The sequence below is a fragment of the Mauremys reevesii genome, linkage group 15 (assembly GCF_016161935.1).
Source record: "Mauremys reevesii isolate NIE-2019 linkage group 15, ASM1616193v1, whole genome shotgun sequence".
In the NCBI taxonomy this organism is placed as follows: domain Eukaryota; kingdom Metazoa; phylum Chordata; order Testudines; family Geoemydidae; genus Mauremys; species Mauremys reevesii.
In genome coordinates this window covers 30,767,873-30,795,441 of record NC_052637.1, presented here as the reverse complement: position 1 = coordinate 30,795,441, position 27,569 = coordinate 30,767,873, and the positions used below count along the sequence as shown (strand labels likewise).

At 43.5% G+C, this 27,569-nt stretch overlaps 1 protein-coding gene across 5 annotated transcripts in view; it reads left to right on the top strand.

Annotated features, from left to right (window-relative positions):
* TMEM94 (transmembrane protein 94) overlaps positions 1-27,569 on the top strand; it is a 99,887-nt gene that overhangs the window by 25,835 nt on the left and 46,483 nt on the right. For 2 of the 5 annotated variants that reach the window (XM_039500977.1, XM_039500976.1), the window contains exon 2: positions 1,963-2,092. The exons of 2 other annotated variants lie outside the window; for them this stretch is intronic. In XM_039500977.1, coding sequence (XP_039356911.1) covers positions 2,069-2,092 — 24 coding nt within the window. In that variant the 5' untranslated portion in view covers positions 1,963-2,068. Of the gene's footprint in view, positions 1-1,962; positions 2,093-19,984; positions 20,210-27,569 lie in introns of all 5 variants that reach the window. One more of the 5 variants, XM_039500979.1, reaches the window with a different exon arrangement.

Below are 27,569 nucleotides of genomic sequence, written 5' to 3'. Positions count from 1 at the left end.
AGTGGTCCCCTCAAGGATTGAGCTCACAACCCTGGGTTTAGCAGGCCAGTGCTCAAACCACTGAGCTATCCCTCCCCACCAAATACCAATTCTAATCACTAAAGCACCATAAGCACTTATAAGGCCAGACTGTCCTTTACAATAAGGCTCCTTTACACCACTCTGGCAATATAAAGGAGACTTAAAATTTTTACACCTGTTTTATACTCCTGGGGGAATTCACTAAGAACAATGGGAACAATTCACTAAGCAGGCAGGCTGCTACATTCTGCTCTGCCTGAGGGGACAGAGCCTGCCCCACGCCTACCTCTTCAGAAACACCCCAAAGCCATGCCCCTCCATGCCAAGCATGCCGCAATAGCGCGAGAGGGACAGTGTGTCTGTCTCTCACACACAAGACTGCTCACTCCCCCTTCCCCCCGGTGGTGTTTTACGTCTCTACCGGCTGCCCAAACTGACCTGCCTGCACTGCCGGGGAGGGGACGCATGACTGCTCTTGTGGCTTCCTTTTGCTTCCCTGTCAGAAGTCATTTTTCTGCAGAGAAGCAAAGAAATCTGCAGGGCCCATGAATTCTGCACATGCACAATGATGCAGAATTCCCCCAGGAGTATCATATATATAGAGAGGGTACATTAAGTTGATCAAATTGTTGGTGTCTGCATCTCACCTAAAAACATATACATGTGCATGGTCATAGTCACAGGGGGAACATTGCTTTCTAAGGGAGCTGAGGGTTCCTTTTGTGCTCAAATGAATCTAGTTACACTGCTGTCATAGAGAACAGCACCGTGCACAAAGATCGCAGGGAGCTGGGAGACAACCAGCTGGGATCAGCAGAATCCATCTGCTGTGAAAAATGGGCTTACCTATAGACTAGGATAGGGTGGAAAGTCTGGTGACCATATCCAGCCTAGACCCACAACACAGGATTTTGTTTCAGTTTAGTAAATATAGACCTGGAATTAGTCAGTTTGATGAACTCTCTCTCTCCTTTTTATTAGAAGCATCTGTCCAAGCTCTGACTCTACATAACTGTTAAAAATACAAGAGTCATTAACCCTTACCTCCAAACGACTCTGCTGCCCAAGGCCACTTCATCATATAGCCCCTTTTACTATCTCAACTCATTTAATATTTAAGATGATCCCCTCCTAAATATAATACCCTGCAATGAACTACCGAATTCCTTCAACTAGTCCCCTCCCTGCAGAGTCCAAAATAATAGATGAGTCTTGCTGTGTGCCCTGAAGGTCAACCACTTCAGGCTATGTCAGAGCAAGGGGGAAAGTGCGTTCCAGAGCTGTCTCCTGCTATAGCTCTGTTAATCTCAGTTTTGCTAAAATAAAATTTGCTAGTCTAGTCCCTGGTGGTCTGGAGCCATTCTTTAGACCTTCTGGCCTGTTTAATGATGGGTCAGATTTGAGTTTAGCCCTATAGCATAGCCTTGTCAAAGAGGATCTGATGTGGCGTTTCAGCAAATGGAAGAATCATTACTGCAGGCTCCATTAGAGATTAGCTGGACAGAGCCCCGGTTAGATAAAAATAGCAAGACAAATGGCTGCTGGTGACAGGCTGGTCCGATCACACGTCTGCTGGCTGGCATTTCAGCCTGCTGTCTTCGGAACACCTGGTGGAATCTAGCTTCTTGCTAGGGGCAGAGTTTGGCAGTTCTCCTGGATGTGTGCCAGGATATATGTCAAGGCTGCTGCATTAAATTTATTTTGCTCTGCGGGGAATTTAATTCATCTAGTGCTGACAGCTTTTTCGAAAGTTAAACTGATAAAGCACACTTGGGGTGGGGGACTGCAAACTAATGGGGCACAATTTAGAACCACCTTCTACTCCAGGTTTCTCTCACATACACCCCTTTCCTTTCATTTAAAGTCTATCAGCTTCATTGTACACTTGTCTTAAAGAGAGTGTGGCAGAAAATCTGACTCTTGCCCTTTTTGTTTCTGCAGATGGTGTTACAATAACAGTAACCAAGGTTTCATACACACCTAGGAGAGGTTCTCCCCCGGAGGGGTAGTTACATTGTGTTGGGTATGCTTACAGAACCGTGCAGCCATGGACCTGAAGGAGCAGTGTCAGGTAGGTTCCCCAGAAAGGAGATCACATCTTAAGCATATTGATTCTAAAGTCCTAGTTGGTTTGCTTCTTTGTGATTTCGGTCTGCATGTTTCACATTAGTATATAAGTTATCCACAGTTGTTGCTAAAGCTGGAAGATCTTTCTCCTGCATAGTCAAGGGGACATGTTTGCTTGTCCCTTATAACTAAAGTCCATCACTGGATAATCCAGAGATACCAGGAGGATATCCAGTTCATACCAGCAGCCTCATATTTTCTGTCCTATGTGGTTGGCATGCAATATGAGTGGGCTAATGATCTTCTGTGGAGTTAGTAGACCTGTTGAGTAGAGGACTATCAAGGAAATTATGTTCTCATCTCGTTGTCAGCTCATGGGTTGCATTCTGAGTTTAATGGGTGTTTACTCTTGTTTTGGGAGACTACCAGTTTGAGAAACCAGGCAGTGAGATGCAGAGCTGTTTGCTTCTAGGTCATTGCTTTGCCCATAGCTCAGATTTGGCAGGGCCCAAAAGTTACTACCACTGACGGACTGGATGATTGTTTGAAATGAGTTGATTATCTCAGTTTGGTTCGTAGTGGGCAAATTAACATAAGAATGGCCTTACTGGGTCAAACCAATGGTCCATGTAGCCCATGTCCTGTCTTCCAACAGTGGCTGGTGACAGATGCTTCAGAGGGAGTGAACAGAACAGTCCCAGCTTCCAGCAGTCAGAAGTTTAGGGACATCCAGAGCATGGGATTGTGTCCTTGACCATCCTGGCTAACAGCGATTGATGGACCCATCCTCCATGAACTTATCTAATTCTTTTTTTGAACCTAGTTATACTTTTGGCCTTCACAACATCCCCTGGCAATGAGTTCCACAGGTTGACTGTCCACTGTCTGAAGAAGTGCTTCCTTTTGTTTGTTTTAAGCCTACTGCCTGTTAATTTCATTGGGTGACCTTTAGTTCTTGTTATTTATCCCTTCATATAAAGACATTTCCTTATTCACTTTCTCCACAGCAGTCTCTTTTCTGAACTTTTCTAAACTGTCCCAGTCTTCTTAACCTCTCCTCATATGGACATTGTTCCATATTCCTAATCACTTTTGTTGCCCTTCTTTGTACTTTTTCCAGTTCTAATAGATCTTTTTTGAGATGGGGTGACCAGAACTGCACTCAGTATTCAAGATGTGGGTGTACTGTGGATTTTTGTGGCATTATGATATTTTCTGTCTTATTATCTATCTCTTTTTTAATGGTTCCTAACATTGTTAGCTTTTTTTGTCTGCTGCTGCACACTGAGCAGACGTTTTCAGAAAACTATCCATGATGATTCCAAGATCTTTCTTAAGTGGTAACAGCTGATTTAAACTTCATCATTTTGTATGTATAGTTGGGATTATGTTTTCCAATATGCATTACTTTGCATTTGTCAGCATTTAATTTCTTTTTCCATTTTGTTGCCCGTTCACCCAATTTTGTGATCCTTTTATAACTCTTTGCAATCTGTGTTGGACTTATATCTCAGTTAGCACCCTTGGTTGAGATTCTTTAGAAAAGTGTAGGGTTGAACGGGCCATAGAGATTGAAATCCCTTCTCATCTCTAGAAATAGTCCTATACTATCCATAGATGTAGGGTTAAGCGTGCTAGTGGGACAGTGTAGGGGAAGTGTGTGTGTGTGTGTGTGGTGCTACTTATGCTATACCTGTCCTATTCTGAGGATAAATTGAGGTCTTCAGTCACCTGAGTACTTATCCTGATGTCTTTTGTGAATGGTTAAATCACTGCGAACATTTTTATAAAGCGGGCCTGAGGTTGTGTGGAGAAGTTTTCCATTTAACCGAGTAACATTTTCCTGCTGCTCGGTTAGACTTGCCCTTTATGTGTGCTGCTTGGACAGTTCTGCCTCTCTCCAGGGCTAGCTGTGCAATATTATTTCTATATCTGCCCTTGTAAATGTCAGATTAACTAATATCTGTGTGTGTTTTGTGTGCAACTAGCCTCTTGTTGCCTAGTTTGTTTCCAATCCTAAAGAAAGAAGGGGGAGAGAGGCCTCTGTGGTGGGTAGGTGCAGTTGGGAGCTTTAAAAGGATATTTGCAGTGGTTCATGGAAGATTACTGGCCTTATATGCACTGCTGCCTCCTTGAGGTGAAATCCAAGTTGATGATGCTAAGAAGAAATAGAGCAGCAGACACTACTCGATTGGCCACTTATTCTATGCATGAATATCTGTAGCCACTCGAGGATCAAATGTATTTGTCACTCGAGAGAGTGAACAGGTACATGCCCTATTCTGGGGCCTGATCTGGGCGAGAGATTGTGTTTGAGACCAAAGCTGGAGAAGATCATGTGTACAACTGCTCTAGACCAGTACTGGTGAGAAAAAATGCTTGTGACTTCACACTCCGTGCTCCTTCCTCTCACTTGCCTCCCTCCCCAACCATTGTAGCCTTTTCATTGCCAGATCACATTAACTACCTCCATTTTACTCTCCATGCAGCCATTTCCCTTGCTGAACATATTCTACAGTCTCACGCTGGGTGCCTTTTGCTTATTAGTGCAGATTACCTTGTTAGAAAATAGTTTGAGAGACAGACTTTCTCTACAACAGAGGTTCTCAAACTGTGGTCCGTGGACCACCTCCATTCAGGTGGTCCATGGATAGTTCCCTCTAAGGGGCACCCCTGGGCGGCCATACACGAGAGAATGAAGGGCCACCCACCTAATTAGTGGAGCCGTGCAGGCCCGTGGTTCCACTAATTAGGTGCCTGGACCCTCTAGAAGATGCACATATAAGGTCATTTGGTGGCCTTGGGGGGAATAGGGGGTAGGTGGGAGGGGGCAGTGGAGTGAGAAGAGGGGGTGGGGTGAATTTGGGACGTGCAGGGCTGCGGTGGCCAGAGAAAGAGGCAACTTTCCCCAGCTCCAGGGCTGCAGCTGCTGGGGAGAAACCCCCCTCCTTCCCAGCCTTAGCTCTGTGGCTGCTGTGGCAGGGGAGAGACCCCCCTCCTTCCCAGGCCCAGCTCGGGGGCTGCTGTGGTGTGGAAGAGAGAGCACATCCATTGCATTAGAAAGGTAGGACCACTGATATTAAAATATGAGTTGTGTGCTTTTATTTGTAGAACAAAACAACATTTATTATTAAGGATTTTTTATATAGCGTTTTTATCCAAAGCACTTTACAATAGTTAGCTAACGGTACAAACAACATTTGGAAAGATCATTAAATGGTCCACCGAGACCCTCAGCAATTTTCAAGTGATCCACGAACAAAAAAGTTTGAGAACCACTGCTCTACAACATTAACATAGAAACACAAGTGGCACAGGAAGTGCGAAGCATCCCTCACTATTTGGCTTGAGATTGGTGTACTTTTTCTTAGCTGGAGTTGTACTCTTACTTTGTATGAGACCACGAGAAGCTAGGCTTGCCCATGCCTGCATCTGTGACCTCCCCAATATATTTTGCGTGAGGACCTTGTTGAACTGTGGTGCTTTCAATTTAAATTGCTAAGACTGTGGAGGTAATGTTACAATTAAAGTAATCATCTATTTGTTCTGTTGTTAATGGCACTCTCATTGCTCTGGTATTAATCAGTTTAAGACAAGAAACAATTATGTGCAGTTATGCCACAGCCTTTCAGGCTACTCTCAGGCTCCAAGACTAGCACTGTTACGGAACAGCTGAGCTCTAAAAGTCCACTTTGGGTGCTGCTATCTGTGCAAATGAACATGCTGAGCTTCAGAATGTCCATATCTATTTTTGACACAAGTGACATTCTTGATCGAACCACTGCTATTTGATGATTGGAACTCAGGAGTTTTACTTGAGTCTCTTGTCATTCAAATCTTATAATGGGTCACAATAGTTCTTCAAGTGATTGCTCATGTCAATTCCAATTAGGTGTGTGTGCTGCGTGCATGGCAGCCAGAAGGTCTTGGGAATGGAGGTTGTTCGTAACCCTGAAACATTCATAACTCTGGAAAAAAATGTTGTGGTTCTTTCAAAATTTTACAGCTGGACATTGACTTAACACAGATTTTAAAATTTACTGTGCAGAAGAACAATGCTGCTTTTAACCATCTTAATTTAAATGAAACAAGCACGGAAACTGTTCCCTTATCTCGCCAAATCTTTTTTAAACTTTCAATTTATTTTTATATATTTCAGTAGTTTACATTTAACACAGTACAGTACAGTATTGTGTTTGCTTTTTTTGTGTCTCCTGCTTCCTAATTGTGTAATTATGGTTCCAAATGAGGTGTGTGGTTGACCAGTCAGTTTGTGTAACTGGTGCTCGTAACCCTGAGGTTCTACTGCAGTGTTTTTCAAAGTTCGGGTCGCGACCCAATACTAGTTCGTGGCATGTAAGGCACTGGGTTGCCTTGCTCAGCGAACCAGCGGCTCTGGTCAGCACTGCTGACCAGGACATTAAAAGTCCCGTCGGCGGTGCTGCCCAGCTAAGGCAGGATAGTGCCTACCTGTTCCGACACCGCTGCGCCGGAAGCAGCCAGCAGCAGGTCCAGCTTCCCGGCCAATGAGAGCTGTGGGGCAGGGGGGAGAACTTGAAAGTAAAAGTTACTAGTCCCCTGAGCCAGATCATTTCCCTTCCTGCCTGGTATGTCCCATACCCCCTGTCTTTCTACTTTCTTTCCTCAAAGCAGCCTATATGGCTCCTGTCTAAGCACCTGTCTCATATGTCCCTTATGTACTGACCAATGGTTATTCTCTTTGAACCTTCAGCTATACCTCTCGTCTTCCCTTCCCTGCTCTGCAGCTTCTCTAATACCTTGTCTTCTCCTCAAATCAATCTTTATTCTACAGGCTTCTCTCCCCCTGTGTCCCAAGTTGAATCTGCCTTTACTCCCTGTCCTCTACTCCAACACCTAATTTATCCTCAGATTTGATTGTTGCAGCTTCTGTTTCTTTGAAGATACACTCTGTTTTTCAGTAGATAGATACACAACCAGATACAACTTGTGAGAACCACTGCTCTACAACATTAACATAGAAACACAAGTGGCACAGGAAGTGCGAAGCATCCCTCACTATTTGGCTTGAGATTGGTGTATTTTTTCTTAGCTGGAGTTGTACTCTTACTTTGTATGAGACCACGAGAAGCTAGGCTTGCCCATGCCTGCATCTGTGACCTCCCCAATATATTTTGCGTGAGGACCTTGTTGAACTGTGGTGCTTTCAATTTAAATTGCTAAGACTGTGGAGGTAATGTTACAATTAAAGTAATCATCTATTTGTTCTGTTGTTAATGGCACTCTCATTGCTCTGGTATTAATCAGTTTAAGACAAGAAACAATTATGTGCAGTTATGCCACAGCCTTTCAGGCTACTCTCAGGCTCCAAGACTAGCACTGTTACGGAACAGCTGAGCTCTAAAAGTCCACTTTGGGTGCTGCTATCTGTGCAAATGAACATGCTGAGCTTCAGAATGTCCATATCTATTTTTGACACAAGTGACATTCTTGATCGAACCACTGCTATTTGATGATTGGAACTCAGGAGTTTTACTTGAGTCTCTTGTCATTCAAATCTTATAATGGGTCACAATAGTTCTTCAAGTGATTGCTCATGTCAATTCCAATTAGGTGTGTGTGCTGCGTGCATGGCAGCCAGAAGGTCTTGGGAATGGAGGTTGTTCGTAACCCTGAAACATTCATAACTCTGGAAAAAAATGTTGTGGTTCTTTCAAAATTTTACAGCTGGACATTGACTTAACACAGATTTTAAAATTTACTGTGCAGAAGAACAATGCTGCTTTTAACCATCTTAATTTAAATGAAACAAGCACGGAAACTGTTCCCTTATCTCGCCAAATCTTTTTTAAACTTTCAATTTATTTTTATATATTTCAGTAGTTGACATTTAACACAGTACAGTACAGTATTGTGTTTGCTTTTTTTGTGTCTCCTGCTTCCTAATTGTGTAATTATGGTTCCAAATGAGGTGTGTGGTTGACCAGTCAGTTTGTGTAACTGGTGCTCGTAACCCTGAGGTTCTACTGCAGTGTTTTTCAAAGTTCGGGTCGCGACCCAATACTAGTTCGTGGCATGTAAGGCACTGGGTTGCCTTGCTCAGCGAACCAGCGGCTCTGGTCAGCACTGCTGACCAGGACATTAAAAGTCCCGTCGGCGGTGCTGCCCAGCTAAGGCAGGATAGTGCCTACCTGTTCCGACACCGCGCTGCGCCCCGGAAGCAGCCAGCAGCAGGTCCAGCTTCCCGGCCAATGAGAGCTGTGGGGCAGGGGGGAGAACTTGAAAGTAAAAGTTACTAGTCCCCTGAGCCAGATCATTTCCCTTCCTGCCTGGTATGTCCCATACCCCCTGTCTTTCTACTTTCTTTCCTCAAAGCAGCCTATATGGCTCCTGTCTAAGCACCTGTCTCATATGTCCCTTATGTACTGACCAATGGTTATTCTCTTTGAACCTTCAGCTATACCTCTCGTCTTCCCTTCCCTGCTCTGCAGCTTCTCTAATACCTTGTCTTCTCCTCAAATCAATCTTTATTCTACAGGCTTCTCTCCCCCTGTGTCCCAAGTTGAATCTGCCTTTACTCCCTGTCCTCTACTCCAACACCTAATTTATCCTCAGATTTGATTGTTGCAGCTTCTGTTTCTTTGAAGATACACTCTGTTTTTCAGTAGATAGATACACAACCAGATACAACTTGTGATGCCAACTGCTAACATCTTTGACGTCAATCCAATGAGGGAGGGATGCTTGTGTATCATGGATGATTGTCCTGTGTAACATGCAATAGGATAGTGATCTCTAGAAAATATGGTACAACAAGAATAGTAGAGTGAATTTATTTCCATTATCTTGGGTTTGCTACTGAAGACTGGCGTGTCAGAGCCAGGCTGAAGCCAAGCAGAGTTGGGAAAAAGTTAAGACCTAAGCAAGTTAAAATATTTTTTTCCCCACTCTTTGACATTTTAAGGTTCTGACTCAACACTAAGCAACAGGGGTTAACTGTTTACTTTCTCGGAACTGTGCAGAAAAGAGGATGGAAGAGAGAATTGTGTTGTTTAAGACACTTTATTCCTTTGTGCCGTTTAAGATGGTATCATATAGGAAACAAAATGCCCTGGAGAGAGATACAGGCTGTCTCTTCTTACACGCCCACTCCACACTCTTTCTCTTGCAATGACACTAGATGCACTCTCTGCTTTCCTTCAACTTTGGCCGTAGGTATTTATAGGGTTACATACAAATACGTGTCTCAGTACAAGTGTAGAGAGAAGAGCCTTTGGAACTGGTGATACTCTCCGATCATCTGGGTCTCTGCCTGTAGATTTGGTTCTTAATGTTAGACCCAGGGTCTCTGCACTTATGATTTTAAATGGAGGACTTTGCTGATGCTCGTGACACTTTGGGGGTTCAACCCAGACCAGCAAGGGGTTGTATGACTGTCTGCCGTGCAATCCTGGGTGCCTTAAATGCTATGCTGCTGTGGCACTGGTCTGATGCCAACAGCCAGCCTACAACCATGCAGGTCACACCCTGGCTTCCACCACAGAGTTACTTTTGCAGTGTGACCCCAACACCCCTTCACCTCCACCCCATGTTTCTGCCCTGCAATGTTCCAGCACTCTCCTGGAACACTCAGTGAAGCTACTAAGTTTGCTGCTTCTTTGAAGAGACAGTAACCAGCAACTCATTAATTTAACCTGGGTTTGACAAACACTCTGTTTTAATCAAAGCACTGAATTGTTTTATAATAAAAGTAAAACAAGTTTATTAAACAAAAAGTCACAGGTTTAAATGATACCAAGTATAAGGAATAAATATAGAAAGAGTTACAAGCAAACAATAATAAAAATACGCTTCTAAAACTAAAACTTAATCTCAGCAAATTACAATCTTTGCTAAACAGGTTTCTTACTATACTCAGTTCCCAGAGACTTCAATCCTCCACCCACTTGAGTGAAGGATCCATTGGCTCTGGTCATTTTAGTCCCTTGATGGATAACTATGGGGTTCTCTCCTCTTTCTTTTTAGAGTCCAGTAAACATTTGAAAAGTAAGCCCAGACAAAGCTGCCGTCTCCTGTTTAGGGGTAGATACCATGACATCTTTCCACAGTTCATTGACCCTGCTTCAAGAGGCAGGAAGGCTTCCTGGGGGTGCAGTCTCCATTTCCCCCATCAAGATTAAGTAGTCATCTTTCCTCACTTGCTCTCTCGATGGCTTTGTTTACCTTGTATGTAAATGTGCTTTTCTTTGTCTTTGGTCGCACTTTGCCTAATTTACAACAGAGACACATTCACGTTCAGTTAGGTGGAACCACATTTCTTTGTCTGGGACAAGTCTGGCTTGGACACTGCTTGCCAAATACATTTTAAGAACACATTTGCAGCACACATCTATTAGGTCCTTTGTGGGTTTACCGTACATCCATCATGCAACAGTATTAATGATCAGTGAGTTATTAGTTTTCCAGTGATCTATTACATGCCACCTTTTGGGTATATATCGTGACGACAGTGTGCCAATGGCATTGTGGTGCTCTGAGGACCACATACTGATTTAGGCATATGGAGCTCATAGAAGAAAGTCGTCAAACCAAGGTTCAGTCATTACTGATGTCTGTGACTGACACAGAGGGCAACACATTTGGCCAGTCATGGGTTAAGAAGCAGAGCTCTACTGTGCAGCCTGTGGTCACCCTTCTTGTGCACATGAAGTTGTGGCCAGTGGAGAGTGCTGATGCTAGCATGCAATGCTCCAGCTTTATCTGAGTAGCCAAGCTACGCTACACGTAAGGCTGTTACTCTTCAGAGGTGGCTGCTGTATATTCAAGAGGTGCGTGGTTGCAATCTGCTCCATTTTACACAGTTGGGTACGACTCTCAGGCTCTTGTTAAGCTGTCACCATGGCCATTAGTTTGGTGACATGTGGGTGCCCCGTCCTAACCCCAGATTCAGGGTCCTTCCTATCTTGAGTGGTAGTACAGTAGTTGTTGTTAAATATTTTTCTTTCAGTTAGGATCAGGGCCCCTTGAAATAGAAGTTGTACAAATACTTATGGGTCACAGTCCCTGCCCCAAATATGTAATGATTAAGTTACCCCATAGAGGGGAGCATCTGCATAACAGGATTAGAGTGAGGCAATGGGATAGGCTCCTTTTTATCATCCCAAAGATCCATCTGTCCATTTCCCTGTAGTCTTTTTCCAGTTCCACTCCGGGCTTCTTGTATGTGCTGTCTGTCTCCACTAATCTCATGCCCTCCATGAGCTCCTGTGTGGCCAGTGACCCAGGTCTCAGTAAGTGGCAAGCCTCAGGCACAATGCGCTGTTATTAATAACCTGCACTGCACCTTCTGTTTGCGCTCCCAAGGCACGCTCTATGAATATTTGATGCTTAGAGGGGTACCTGCTGCTCTCTGCATCCTGAGTGCTGCTGGGATACCCTGTTGGGAGCAAGAGCGAGGGAGAGAGAAACATCAACTCAGCTTGGCAAATCAGACCTGTAACCTTCTTGAATCATTTAAATACACCTCTACCTCAATATAGTGCTGTCCTTGGGGGCCAAAAAATCTTACCGCGTTATAGGTGAAACTGTGTTATATTGAACTTGCTTTGATCCACTGGAGTGCGCATCCCCACCCTTCCCGGAGCACTGCTTTACCGCATTATATCCAAATTCGTGTTATATTGGGTGGCATTATATCGAGGTAGTGGCATAATAATAACTTTAAAAAATTGAGCTTGAGCCCCAAGGTGTTAAGCCATCAGTGTGTTGCTATCTCCCATGGACACATTAATGGGAAGATAGAACTTGATAGATCTTTTCCATCTCTCTCTAGTCTACCATGCTGGCCAGTGCTGGCTCCCCTCCATAGTGTATTTGCTAGCATTTTGTCCTGTCTAGTTTGCCATCGGCTTTTCCATATGTCCTTATCAGTCAGTATCCTCCCTTACTGCATATGCAGATGTATCTGCATATATGCACACACACACACAAGGTATCTGGCTGTGTCGGCTCCATTTGATGAATGGGTCATTCTTACAGACATCTGGTGTGATCCTGTATGAACTTTCTTCTTTTTCCCCGCCATTGCTTCACCTCCACCCCCCCCATCCACCGCCTCCTTGTTGGATCTGCAGCGTGACTGGAAACAGGCTGAATTAATCAGCAGATTGGTGCTTCACTCTGCTGCTCCTGTCTCTTTCTCTGCAGTGTTGGGCTCTGTGCATGTTTTCTCGCCCTCTCTCTTGCTCTCTTTCTCTGAGGGCAGCAGTACTGGAAGTTGCTGCCGAAGGTTCCAAGTGGTGCAGAGATTCAGCCGAGATGCTCTTTAAACAGGCAGATCTGTGGATGCCCCACCAGGGCAAATGCTGCAAAGTAAGTTTCTCTCCCTTAACGTTTAAATTCAAAATGGCTTGTTTTCCCCTGCAGCCTTCCTGATCAGATGGTGCATAAAGGGTCCTGAGGGTCTGGGGAAGGATCTTAGGGCAGGAAATGGAGCACTGAATGGGGACTTCAGATGTGATAGGGTTTAAGGTATGGGGTGGGGGAACAGGGAAGAAGCTTTTAATCAAACTGAAGATTGTAACCTTAAACCCATAGATGGAATCTCAAAGAGTCTGATCTACTGAGTCCTGCATTGCTGCCTCTGTGTTCAATGACTCAAGTTTATTTGTATTTTTTAAATGGCTAGCTCTGGAGTAGCCAAAAGCCCCCTACCCTGAAAAGGGGGACTTGCAGTAGACCTGCTAGATTGTGCCGTAGCCTTAATCCACAAAGTCCTTAGCTAATGAATGGGAGTTAGGGAGGAAACAAAGAGGGTAGTGAAAGATGTGCTGAAGTTTGGAAAATTTCTTAGCATCACCTGCTCCAGGGAGGTGGATTAACAATTCTTGGGCTAAATTCAGCTGTGGTGTAAAGGGGTGCAGTTCTACAGAGGCCAAAGTGAATTTTGGACCTCTGTCTCTTTTCTGGCATTAGGGAAATACTGTAAATATATAAATGCTAATAATAAATGGTTAACAATTACATAGCACAATACAGCTTCAAAAGATAGCACAAACATTCACTAATCCTCCAAGCTCCCTTGTGAGATATCTAGGTAACTAGGTTCGGGGATTTGCTGCTGGAAACAGGACCAAAGGGACAGACTGGAGAAGGTGCAGATGAAAAGTGGACTGTTACCTGGGGAGTTGTTTCTTCCCTCTTGGTTGAATAGCCACTAGAGAGAGATAGTGTGTGTATGTGATTGAGGGAGTGAAAGTGCTGGGCTTTGCATTATTGGTGCAGAGCGGTTTATCACGGCTATTGGCATCTAACTCCCTGCTTTAAAGCAAGCTTTTAAAAACACTTCTTTGAATGTCATTATCTGGATTAAATTAGAATCTGTTTATACCAAGATCCAGTTCTGATTTACAGGCCCTGTTAGTGCTGCTCTGGCCAGATCTCTTGTAGATTTGCAGACCCCAAACTAATGCTGTTGAGTCGGTTCACAGTGTCAATCTGTGGGCCCTGTTAGTGCTGAGTAGCAGGGAGTCTCAAAGCCAATTTCCAACCCAGAGCTCCTGCATTCTCCCAGTTACTGGGCGAGGCATAGGAGCTTGTCTGCTACAGCACAGGGTGGAGTCCAGATTGCTTTTCAAGTTGCTTCTGCAGGTGGACAAGGTATAGAGAGTTTTGTTTATCTGGGCAGTGCTGCTCTGAGGGTCACGTGCACCCAGGTAGAGCCAACATGCAGCTTGCTGTGGTATTTGTCTATTTAATTGGATTTGAGACCACTAGTAGCTAAGCTGCAGCCATCAAATTCATAACACGTGATTCTTAAAGTATGTCTAAGTGGGGAAATGATCCTGCTATTGTGGGGAACTTTCCTGGCTTCTGCACTACCCTGCTGAAGTGGGCTAGTGAAAGGATCTGAGTCCTCGCTCCCACTTCCTTTACCCAGAGACCTCCCTGCCCTTGAGGACTCCCCTTCCACTCTCCTGCCTGGCAGAGTCCTCGTAACCCTGACAAGGCTGGGCCCAGGATTCCTGGGGGGCTTGACCCCAACCCTGCTGTGGTCACCTAGGACCGGGGCTAGGGTGTCCCCATTCTGGGGTACTCTCTCTGCACTGGGCACCTCCCTGACCCACTGATCATTTCATACAATTTAAAGCAAATACAAGTGTGTGTGTGTCGGGAGGGTTTTACAGTCCAGGTCACTGAACAGGCATCATATTGTCAGGAGCCAGGAATCAGACCTCGTTTCAGCAGCATCTGTGTGTTCACTAGGAATGAGTATGAGAAAGATATTAGGGATGTAGATAGTGATGTGAAACTTGTTCTCAGATTGACTTGTCCATTGGCCTTGCCCACCATATACCTATAATCTTGTACACTGGGCTTGCCATTGATACAATCTGTTCACTAACAAAGCAGCTGCAGTCAGACAGGGAGATCTAGTGTGCTGATGAAGGGTTTGAACAGGAACAAAATAGCCCTCTGCTATCACTAGTTTGTAATAAAAAATGTTGCCCCCGGGAAATTGCACATTGTAGTGCATGTGATACCTGCCTCTGTGATGGGGACAAAATAAACAGGCCATGTCGTCTCTTTCCTAACCAAGAATATGACTTGCAATGTTAAATGCAAATGTGTCTGATAAAGTAACCGCTTCTCAGATGATTTTGAAACTGTGACTAATCCTTGTGTACCAGAAGGGCCTGATCCATGAAATAGATTAATAGCCTGTAAAATGTCAGTGTTAAATTAAAAAAGGGCTTCCTGTTTCTGTTAGAGGCATGCAAAATAGCCATCAAAAAACGGGGAAAATAGTTTGCTGCCCCATTTTCCCTCTTCCATCCTTTTAATCTGAAAAAGATTTGAACTAAAGAGTTGCAAAAATGAAATGTACTGTGTGTATCCAGGATTGGGGAAAGCCAGGCTATGGGGTATTAGAATGAGCTGCCCCGTGCTTCACTGTGTCTTAGACATGGAGTTGCAGTTTGTGGAGACTAATGTTTCTAATGAATCTTCTGTTCCTCTTACTTTCTTTTTTTAAAAAGTGTCTGTATTTGCACAGACATTTATAGTTAAGTACCTGATCCTGCAAGGTACTCTGTTACCTCAACTTCCCGTGAATCTAAAGGGGAAAGAGGACATCTCACACCTTGCAGGATTGGTCTGTAAGCTGGTCAGGAGCTCTCCATCAGTTTTTAAATTTTTAATGGAAAATGCCGTTTCTGCAAAAATCAAAATTTTCTGTGGGAAAACTTTGGGTTTTTTGGAAGAAAAAATTGTCTGTTGGGAAAATTGAAATGAAAGTATTTTGTTTCAGTTCAACCCAAATTGAAACATTTCATTGAGTCAAACTGAATGTAAACATTTCTTTTTGGGTCAATTCAACATTACTGTGTGTTCTCCTGCGGTGCCACAGTGCTTCATGGGAACTGCAGTTTGGATATTTCATACTCCCATTCTCTATGGGCTGTGTTGTATGGCTGGACTACATATCCCAGGGTATAATATGTATAAGTTTCCAGTTTTGTCACTCTGTGTGTCACTCTGAAGCCTAGAATGTCTGTTGAGTCAGGGGTAGGCGATGGAAACAGATCCAAGCAAGGCTAAGAGCTCTTTCTGTTCAAAATATCACCAGGTTCAGTCATCACTGGGTTTCATGGTCTGTTACCATCCAGTTTTTAAGATTTTAGCCATTTTGACTTTACAGATTATACCAGTGTGGTGTACAGCTAGAGTGAGACACATATCTATGCCATGCCAAGAGCCTTAGACCATTGTTATATTAAATATAACCCAACCAATCACCACCCTTACTCTACAGCTAATTTGTGTGCGACAGTTTCATCGGTTGTATGAGGGAGTCTGCAGATTGTCCAACTGCCACACTGATGGGACAGCTCAGGCTTTCAGCTACTAGTATAATGTATGGGCCTCCAGGCGCTAAAGGAGGAGGTTGGAGTTTACCACAGCTGTAGGTGCTGCTCAGTGTAGGTTGAAGGGAGCAGAGATGACCAGATGGGGATTCACAGGAGTAACTAAACATTACAGGAAGAGAAGGTTTGTCAGATGGAACCTGAGGGGAGGTTGTGGGGGGGGGTCAAGGAGAGTCCCTTTGCTGTGAGCCAGAGGAAGTGCACTGCACCAGGCATTCCTCCTACAGAATCTAGCAGATCATCATCAGCTCCGTAGACATCAGCCAGCCCATAGATTGGCCTGTACTTGCATGCTGCAGCCCCCGAGACAGTGGGTTGCCTGGTGTGACAGGAGCTGGTGATCTGCCAGGCTTTGCAGGAGGAGAGCCACATTGCAGCAGCGGAACTCCTGCCTTATTTCCTCTCATCTAACCAAGCAGGTTTATTGACTGGAGAACGCAGGGAAGGGCTGGTGTTTCTGTACCATCTGATCCTGTGGTGCTGAATTGCTTTTCCTCCCCCTGCTTAGCCCCCTCTCATTCCTGCAGACCCCAGTGAATTGCTTATGCTGGGCAGCAGCTCAGTCTAGCTACCCCTTTCTGCTGTTTGTTTGTGGTCAAACTGACCTGTAATTTGAGGTTGAAGATATTCACTGAAAGCAGAGGAAAGATGAATTAGCTGGCTCTTCTGTTCAGCACCCTCTCCACGTATACGCCTGTTAGTTTCCTTTCTAAAGTAAAATCATGAATGCCTTGCTCTTCCTGCAATGCTTTTTTTCCTTAATAACTACTCTGAAGATTACAGCCCTGAGTCAGACACACTATCATCCTCGTGACAAAGAGCTGTAATCATTCCATTTACCTGGCGCCTGTCATTGCTGGTGGACTGAGTAGTAATAGGACAGCGCAGGGATCAGCTCCGGAGAGGCACCGATGTGTTTTACAAATGCTTGCATGTTCTCTGGGTCTCTTGGGTCAATGAAAAAAGTAGTTGGCTATTTTCTCTGTTGCATTTCCCCTTTAAACATAAGTATGCAGGGGCAAAGGGAAGATGCAGCGCTCAAATGAAGTTGCATGATATGTGGCGAGTATTTGCTTTCGTTGTAACCTGGGATCTAGTTTTCGTTCTTTAGATGGAGTCCTATGCTGTATATGGAGGGGATATTTAGAAGTTGTCCATGTTCCCATGACCATGTGGCTGCAGGTTAGTCTTCAAGATGTCATTTGAAGAAGTGAGTGTTTGAGATTTTTTATTAGTGGACTAGCCATCTCACTGGTGCATTTGCTTTTTTACCAGTGGAGTTTCAGCCCTCTATCTTATTAAGGAAGTGCACCTGCAGGTGATGAAAGGCTGAAGAGATCCATCTCTGAGATGCTGAAGAGCTGTCTGTTGTGCCATATGAAAAATGTAAAGGTGTGCTTTAGTGTATTTGCAATCTGTCTCCTTAGATGCTGATCACTGAATGGGGTGGATGGATGGGAGTGTGCAGTGACAGATTTTGCTGTATCGGGGCACCTCATAAAAGAATGTATGTATCTTCACAACACCCTTGTGAGATAGGAAAGGATTATTATCCCCATTTTAGAGATGTAGAACTGAGAAAGTCTGTGGCAGAGCCAACAGCAGATCTCTGCTCTCCTGAGTCCCAGTCCAATGTCTGAACCAAAAAATCATCCTTCCTGTTTATTCAGTGTGGAGTGTATGTGTGTGTCAGGGGGTTTTACAGTCCAGGTCACTGAACAGGCATCATACCTAAAACTGTTCTTACCATGAGCTCAAGATAGTTCTCCCTGCTTGTCCCCTTCATTCCTGGACTTTCTTCCCTTGTTATTGACCTGAGATCCTGAAAGGTTGTGTCTGGGTCTATAAGTAATGCCTGTCACTCGTGTTATGTGCCAGTGGTGTGCTAGATGCTTTTGCTGTTGACTTGGTGCGTTAGGTGTCTCCATCAGATAGGGTAATGTTTGTTTTGGTGATCCATCTCCTCTCTTAGCATTCTCCCCTCCACTTCCCCATCATAACTCTCTTTCCGTTTATTACCTTTTTAAGCCTCCTACCCTTGTCCACAAGAGTCTTCTTTTGTGCACCTACCCTTCACTTCAAATAGAGTGACCCCGTGGCAAAAGAATGAAGGCGTTCCAGCTCTGAGATTTAGAGCTTGAAGGGGGCACATGAGTATTTCAGGGACCCATCTAGAACTTTATACCTGCTTCTCCTTCCTTCGTCTGCTGTGTACATGACATTTCCTCTTTATTGGGAACGTGTGTCTGTACTAGGCATTGGTGTGGAGTGTAGTCCTACCACACTCCAGTCTCCTCCGTAGCTTGTTGGTACATCTGTTGGAACTAGCCCAGTGGTGTCTAGGCACACTGTGCTTTTCAGTGACAATCTCTGTCATTATTGCTGCCTTTTATTTTGTATAGTAGAGGAGTTGTTGTTGTATAGTATCAGTCCTTACCTGTGGCTGGCAGAATGAGCAACCTTCTTTGGGTACATTGCTATACTCCAAACAACCACTAGGGCATGGAAAGAAGGAAAGCTTAATGTGCCCTTCACCTCAAGCTCAGTCCCTTCTGTGTGTAGCATTCCAGTGGTGCAGTAGCATGTGTATTGTGGGCGAAATTGCCTGCCCTCTTGCCCGCTAGGAATCTTTGTCAGACTCCTATGTTGAGGTCTGCATTGATGTTACCTGGTCTCATAGACTTTAAGGTCAGAAGGGACCATTATGATCATCTAGTCTGACCTCCTGCACAAAGTAGGCCACCGAATCTTACCCATCCACTTCTATAACAAACCCCTAACCTATGTCTGAGTTATTGAAGGCTTCAAATTGTGGTTTGAAGACCTCAAGCTGCAGAGAATCCTCCAGAAAAACACGGAACTGTTTCCTCTAATCCTATCACCATCACAGAGAATGAGAATTATAGTAGGATTATTTTTAGCTCTGTCAAAGCTGCAGTTCAGGCAGTATCTCAGTCTCTGCCTTGCAATAAATTTCTGCTTTAGATTTTCATTTTGCTGCAAAATGCTTTGCAACTTCATCTGCTAAAAGAGAGCAGGGAAGGGGCTAGGTGGGTGGGTTCTAGAGTGTGGCTCGGGTTAGAGCATTTGTCTCTCAGCCCTTGAAACCCAGATTCAAATTCTGGTTTGCATCACCAGTGAAAGTCCATTTAATAGCCTAGCTTAGTTTCCTGTAGATATCCATGCACATCGCAATCCTATCCAGATCTGGAATAGCAAGAGTGTGTACGTCAGAACTGAGGTGCACTTGCAGAGCTCTGTGTGTGTGCGTGTGCAGGCCTTGAATAGCAGGAATGGTTGAGATTGAACTGCATTGGCTCAGCTATCTGAGGAGCTTGTGACTCCAATAGCAGGAGAAGCTGCTGCTCTTGATTGAGCTAAATTGGCAGAGCAGTGTCAATGGGTGAGGTGGGGGTGTGAAGCTTGGATGGTGATTGCCTGCATTGTGTCAGGTTCTGGCTAGTGTTAAATAGGCCTTCACTTGTGTTAAGCGGTGAAGTTCACTCAAGCTTTTTCAAGATGTGGGGTAGCCCATGTTCCGTGACACATGTCAGTACCACCAGTGTGTTTGCATCCACTCTCCTATAAGTGCTCCAGCTGGGACTTCTATTCCAAAACTCCACTGTACTTCATTTTGCCTTTAAGTAATATTTTTATATTCCTTTTTGGTCCTAACCTCATGATCTCATCTGAAACTGCCAGTTCAATTTTCCAGTTCAACAGAGGTGGTTATTAGTCTAATGGAGAAAAGCCACAAGGGCTTAGTTGTATTCTGATCCAGCAGTGTTTCATAAACCCACTGCCCAGAATATGCATAGAAACAGCCAGGGATTATTTAAGGCCTAACGGTGATACGGTACTGGAATGTGAAAGTAAGTAGTCTGGTAGTAACATTACTTCTATTATGGTCATCAAATGGCCACTTGTTTGCTCTTTCAGTAACCGCCTTCTATAACCTGCTCCTGTGGACTCTTGTTGTCTTAACTATGCAGCTCTTTATCCTGGGCTGACCTGCAGGAGGCAGAATAACATGGCTGCCCAAATCCTGAACTTTGCGGGGATACAGTAGAATTTTGAGGATACAAACACCAGAGTTATGGACTGACAGGTCAACCGGACACCATGTGAAACCAGAAGTAACTAATCAGGCAGCAGCAGAGAGAGAGATGCACACAAAAAGAGCAAATACTGTACCGTGACAGTGCTGCATCTTAAAGGTAGGCACATCTGGGCTGCCTATCCCCACCCAACCCCCATGCGCAGGGCAGCCACTTACAGCTAAGAGGTGAAGATGCTGGTACTGGCAGCTGGAGCCAGCAGAGCAGGAGCAGCCAGGGCCGTCCTTAGGCATACACAGCTGCCTAGGGGACCATGAAATTTGGGGCACCAAATTGCCCCAATTTTCATGGTGCCCTAGGCAACGGTGTGCTGCATACTTGACAGCACCAGCCCCGGCAACCAGCCCTATCCCTGGGCTGACCCCCTCTTCCCCCCGCAGGCTGCAACCACTTCAAGGGGCAGGAACATCCCTAGGAGGGTGTGGGGCCCCGGACTCCCTCCGCCCTGCCCCTTACCCTTTCCCCTGCTCTGCCCCCAGCCTGCCCCCATTCCACCTCTTCCCCCAGTGACCCCCGCACTCACTGGTGGTGGGAAGCAGAGCAATGCAGCCCCAGCCCGCTCCGCTTCCCTTGCCCCGGCCCCAGCCATGTCGCTCGGGTTGGGGAAAGTGGCCCCCCACAGCTCCTGCCTCCCAGACCCTGGGGGGCGGGGGGCTGAGTAGGGCACCTAAATGGCTAGGGACGGCCCTGGGAGCAGCGCTGGGGCCTGCACCGCTTTCACCACCCCTCCCCAGTGGGAGGGGAACACACTGTTTACACAGGGGCACAAACACACACCCCGGAGGTTGGACAAACTTGCAAACTCAGTCTGACCCAGGAAAGAAGCTGCTGGAGCTGAGGAGGGAGCTCAGCTGCTGCTGAAGCCTGGTCTGGAGTGTCAGCTGCTGAATCTGGAGCCCGAACTGTGCTTTGTTCAGAGTTACAGACAACCTCCATTCCTGAGGTGTCCGTAACTCTAAGGTTCTACTGTAATAGCAAAGCAGTCTGCCTCCATTGACCCCTATACCTACTAAACTCCTGCAAAAAAAACAAATAAAACCCCAACCAGATCAGAGTTTCAGAGGCTAGATTCTCCAAGAAAATCTGAACATTTAAAAAGATACCTCACTAAGAAGAGTGTTTCTGGGTCACAGTGTAGAGAGATGCCTACTTTTCTGTCTCCAAGTGAACACATGGCAGACAAATCAAGCACAGATAGCAGGGCTGAGGAAAATCAAATGGCTACCAAAGCAAACATTCTGGAGATGATCTCTGAGTTTCAGTCCATGAGAGAGGATCTGACAACTAAGCTTCTTGCAGTATAGAAGGAAGTTGCTGTCTTGGAAGAACAAGTCATTGTGCTAGAGACTGGCCTAAGAGAAGTAAGTGAAAGAGAAACAGAGCTGCATGGCACTGATGGCGCAGAGAGAGATAGAAAATTGATTCTGATGTTGTTCCTTCTCAAGTAAGGGACTGCCTGAAAATGTGGAAGGAGACAGTCCAATTCAGTAGGTAAAAATGTTGATCCTGGAGTTGTTTCATCTGAGCTCTTTGAAAGGTGTAAAAGTGGAGAGAGCACACAGGACGCCACTCCCCCTGCTGGGCCTTATAAATTCAGAGACCTAATTGTGAAATTTCATGATCATTAGTAGAAAAATTTAATTACAAAAAAATCTGAGTGCATTCAGAGCTCATACGCCAAGGCCATAAGCTGCAATTTTTCCATGACCTCTTTGCCCTAACTTTAAAAAAGAGAAGAGAGCTGAAGGAAATTACAGCAGCACTCAGAAGGGCAGATTTTTTTTTGCTACACGTGGGGATTCCCATTTAAACTCTCATTCAGTTTCCAAAATTAGTATTATACATTGTGTGTTCAGACAAGGCAAAAATACACTCCAGTCTCTTGGGATAGAAATCCATACCTCAGATGTACATGAAGATTCTCCAGAGGTAGTAACTACAGATAAGCTGCTAAAAAAACTCTTAGGAAATGATGAAACAAAAAAAAGAAGATAGGAAAAGACAAGACAAAACACTCTAGAGAATACATTGGCAATGGCAGAAGTAAAGCTGAACAAGAGAACTCGGATACTTAAGGCATATCTTAGAGACTAACCAGAAGGGATTTCTTGGGAGTCACTAGGAATGAACAGTAACTATATCAGTGTTGTAAAGAAAGTAGTATTAAATTTGCTTTAGTTGAGGTGATGGGTAAAAGCTGTGTACTGTATTTTAAAACATAGAGGAAATAAAGGACAATAAGAAGGGAGTTGGTGGTGAGGGTAAGGGATGAAATCCCAAGAATGGAGCAGACCGGAGAAAAGGGGGATGGGGTAGGGGGAGGAGTCTTTAGAGGGTCTGTGTAAATCCTCCTTGTAACTCAAAATAATCAGGTGGTAATCTGGTTGGGGTGACGGGCATGAATGATGATGATGAATCTGTCCCTAAGGGTGGGGGGTGAGGTCCCATAGGTGGAGAATGCACCTCCTTTGGATTGCAAGAGAAACAGCCCAAGTGTTCTTGGAGAGAGTACAGGGGTTTAGGATTCAGCAAAGCATAGTCACTTGGAGACTGTTTTACATGTTATATTGTTTTTATTTGTGGATTTCAAGTAAGGGGAATGCAAAAGAGGGGCAGGAACTGGGAAGGTGGGGGGAATTAATACAAGAAATAGATATGGAAGTGTACAAACACAAACCCAAGCCCTATTCAGGCACACAGTTTTGAATGCAACATCATAAGAGACACAAGAGAGACAATGACAACACAAGGGGCCATGCCATCAAACAGCTACAAAATCACAATAATTTCAAGTTTTTAAATGAATAGTTACTCTCAATGGTTCTTTCTTTTAAAGTGACGTGTTTGCATGTCAGAGGGCTACATCATGTAATTGAAAAGGAAAAAGCCCTGGTAGAACTTTAAAATCCCCGCTCAGATTATTTTACTTCAATATACTTATTTTCAGGAGGGGCAAATTATGAGCATGAAAGATGTAATTGGTTTCAAGAGACATGTTTTGTTTCAGCTAAAGAAAAGAGGAATGGGCATAAAATTTGATAAACATGTACCTTTTCAAGTTAAAGTTCAATGTAAGGAGCAGGAGGGATGATTTAGATTGTTGAAGGACACAGTTGCTGGGTAACTAATAATGGAGGGCTCAGTGTATGCTCTCAACCAAAAGGACTTCTGTAAAACACTGCAACACTTTGGGAAAGGGGAAATTGTACTTGGTGGAGACCTCAGTTGCACATCTATTCCTGACTGGGACAAATCTGATTTAAAAGACCAGGGGGATTGGGAAGCGGGAGCAGCATTGACTTCTCTGTGCCAACAGCTCAATTTGGCACCTTGATGGAGAGAATTGAACCCAGTGGAAAAAGATTACACATTTTAGTCACACCCTCATCAGTTATATACTAGAATAGATGTAATGTTAATCTGTAAATCCTTAATGAAGCAGACACGATCTGCAGAAATTGGCAGCATTACATGGTCAGATCATGCACCAGTAAAGTGATACTTGATAGCTGGGATGGGTCCCAGTGATCACTTTTTGAGGGTGTGTGTGTGGCGGAGGGGGTGGGGGGAGTGAGCTGCTTTTTCCTCCAAGAAAAAGATTGGGTTGCAGAAATTAAAAAGGACATTGTTCAGTACTTTCAGATAAATGATATTGACAACATAGAGAGGCTTTCTCCAGGAGGCAGGTAAAGCACTATTTAGGGGTCAGTTGATAAGCAGAGCCTCTCACCTGAAAAAAGAGAGAGCTCAAGAAAAAATAGAACTACAGCAGAAGATAAAAAGGTTGCAAGACATGCATAAAACCACAGGTTCAAAACCATCTATAACAATTAACTAAATATATGGGGAAAATTGAATATGTTGGTGACCGATGCCACTGAAAAAGCCCTTAGTATACAAAGCAGAAGTTTCTGAAAAAGGAAATAAAAGTGATAGTTTAAAGGGATTCAAGAGCAATGTATTATTCCACCAGATAGAACAATCAGCAAAAAGATAGTTACGCACCTTAATGAAATGTGCTGCTTTTGCTGCTGCTTATAAAAATCTCTATACCTCAGATACTCCAAGTTCTGAAGTTACTTCCAGATTATTATTTTTTTAATTAACAGACTTTCCAAAGATAATCAAAAATTTTAAGACTCTTTAGATAAAGAAATAACAGAAGAAGAAATCCTAGTGGCAATAGCAAGTATGGTTATTCTCCCTAAAGATGGAAAAGATCTCACCGTATGCATTTCCTATAGGCCCATATCCACTGTTGAATCATGGCATAAAGATTCTAGCAAAAATACAAGCTAGCCGATTGCAGTCTATGCTCTCAGCTTATATAAACCCAGATCAAACTGAATTCATTAAGGATAGACAAATCTCAGACAGTATTAAGAGAGGACTTGGAATGATCCGTAATACCAAATAAAAAAAAAATCTGTTTCTTTTATTGTCACTAGACGCAGAGAAAGGAGATAGAATAGTGGGACTTTCTGTTTCAAGCCCTGCCCTATGTGGACTTTGTCCCCAAGTTTGCTAAATGAATAACTGCTCATTACACCATCCCAGAAGCAACTGTTTGAGTTCATGGTGTTGAATCTCTGCTGTTTGAATTACACAGAGGGACTAGGCAGGGATGTCCATTGTCTCCTTCATTTATCGCACTGGACATGGAACCTTTAGTACAGAGGATAAGGAAAAATGAATCCATCACAGGAATAAAACTTGCAGGGTCACATCAGAAAATAGTGTCTCATGCAGATGATGTAATATTTTTATCTAAACCAATATTTCTCTCAAGTTAGTTTCTGAAGAAATCTAGAACTTTGGTAAAGTGTCTGGATTTAAAGTAAATTAAGCCAAATACTGAAATGCCAGAATCTGAAAAGACTCTCCTCCAGAAAACATTTGGGTACAAACGGGCAACAAATTCTGTAAGATACCTGGGAATTCAAATCTCAAACAACACAGGAGAGCTCTATGATGTAGTGTCAAACCACAACTTCAAGAAATGAACAAAGATCTGGGGTGCTGAGGGAAGTATTTAATTTCTTGGTGGGGAAGTATAGCCGCAGCCAAAATGAGCATTCTGCCAAGGATATCTTTCTTGTTTCCAAACTTTTCTGGAATTATCCCAGATAAAACCCTATGAGGAATATAGAGGATGTCAAAATTTTTATGGAATAAGGAAAGACCAAGAGTGAGTGCAGATACTCTATACAGGCCCATTAAACAGGATGGATTAGCTGTTCCAAATATTCTGTGGTACTACTTAGCCAGCCATCTCAAAGTAGTAGTGAATTTGGGATGCTCTAACCCAGCCAAACGGGGTATTTATTAAACAAAATAATTGTGGCAGTGAGAATGTTGCTAAACTACCGTGGATTAATTAAAAAAAAATAAAAATCTCATCCTCCAGAAGTTTACGCACATCCTTTAGCAAAGGCTGTGTTTAGGATAGAACTACACATGAGATAAATTCCTTTCCCTTGCCAATTACACCCATTACAAATAATCCAGATCTTAACCCAAATTGTGAACAAGAGAGCTTTGAAGATTGGGAGAGCCATGGAATACACATGGTGGGCCAGCTATTCAGTAAAAAAAACCAAACCAAAACATTTCTAACTTATTTAGAGATCAAAATTAACTTTAACTGGCCCACTCTCCCCTTGTACCGGTACTTTCAAGTGAGGCATTATATTTCTCAACTTTCTAAGAAACCTGTAACACAGAAAGCTAATTTTAATAGAAGAGATGGCATCTGATCAATTAGGAAACAAAAATTATAACTAATTTATATCAGTCTTTGCAGACAGCTTTTCTAACAAAAAAGTGTCTATATATAGCACTCTGGGAAAAGGAGGTGGATAGACAAATTACCCTAGAAGATTCTGGTTTGATCTAGAAAAAAGGACCAGCAACCTCAATCTGTAGCACAATAAAAGAAAAATTCTTTAAGTTACTGTTTCAAAGGTATCTCTCACCATTCAGGTTTATATATATATTTATATATATAGAGAGAGAGAGAAAAATTGAATGGGGGAGAAATAGTGGTGAAAGAGGAGATTTTATGCATGTATGGTGGACATGTCCTATTGTTAGAGAGTTTTGGGATGCAATCCGTAACCCAGGGCTCAGCAACCTTTCAGAAGTGATGTGCTGAGTCTTCATTTATTCACTCTAATTTAAGGTTTCGCGTGCCGGTAATACATTTAAACGTTTTTAGAAGGTCTCTTTCTATAAGTCTCTAATATATAACTAAACTATTGTTGTATGTAAATTAAATAAGATTTAAAAAATGTTTAAGCAGCTTCATTTAAAATTAAATTAAAACGCAGAGCCTCCTGGACTGGTGGCTAGGACCCAGGCAGTGTGAGTGCCACTGAAAATCAGCTCACGTGCCGCCTTCGGCACGCGTGCCATGGTTGCCTACCCTTGCATAACCTAATATCACAAATTTGTATTACCAAATAATCCTTTGGTAATCCTTCTAGGGCAGAAATGGTCACACGGGGGGGAAAGAAGAATTGATCTCTTATCTCCTAGTAGCTGCTCGGTTGTTGGTAGTCTCTCATTGGATAAAGAAAAATAGCCCTACCAACCATTGAGGAATGATTTTTTTTTTTTAAAGGGAGATTATGGAAAAATTAACACATCAGTTATGTACCCAGTAAAATAGAAAGAGGGCAGGTAGATACTTAGATATTTGGTTACCTTTTATTCAATGCTCAAAGTACATTCACTTGTTTAAAAAAACAAACAAACAAAAAGCATACTTTTGTTTTTTTTAATATTAACATTTGATAGCGCTGGTCTGTTAAATATGTGTATATAGAGCTTTAACTTACGTAGTTTAATAAAATCACTAGAAGCAACATATTATAGGCCTTGTAATGATGCTCACTCTGTAATATGGTAACATATTAAATAGAAAGATCTGAGGATTATATTCCTGTATAATGTCTCTAAACAAAAGCTAACTGTTGTAGTTTTTGTTCCTGATATTTGTATGGCGAGGATTTGTAAACTTGTTAAAAAATTTAAAAAATGAAACATTAAAAGAAAAGCAATGTATCCTGCATCATTAAAATTTCAGCCTAACTATCTATCTTGTGCTGCTTGTTTTTAGCTTTTGTCTCAAATTTGGGACTCAACAGATAGAGCTTATGACACTTGCACCTGATCTAGAATGGAGTGGTGACCTGAAGGGCTCCTATTTTCATTCCTGCACACAGGTGGTCTTTCTCTGGGATAGCAGCTAGGAGATCAATTCATAACCTGCTCTTGGCAAATCACCTGGGATCGCTAACAAAGTGATATCAGTTTAAACCTCCCTTGCTTCTGGGAGTTAAGCGTGCTCCCTTTGTAGCATTCCTAGTCTCTGTCAGCCAGAGACACTTTTGTCTTCTGGACCTTGTCTCTCTCCTGCTGTGATGGAGCATTTAGCTGGAGTGCTCACCAATGTGTT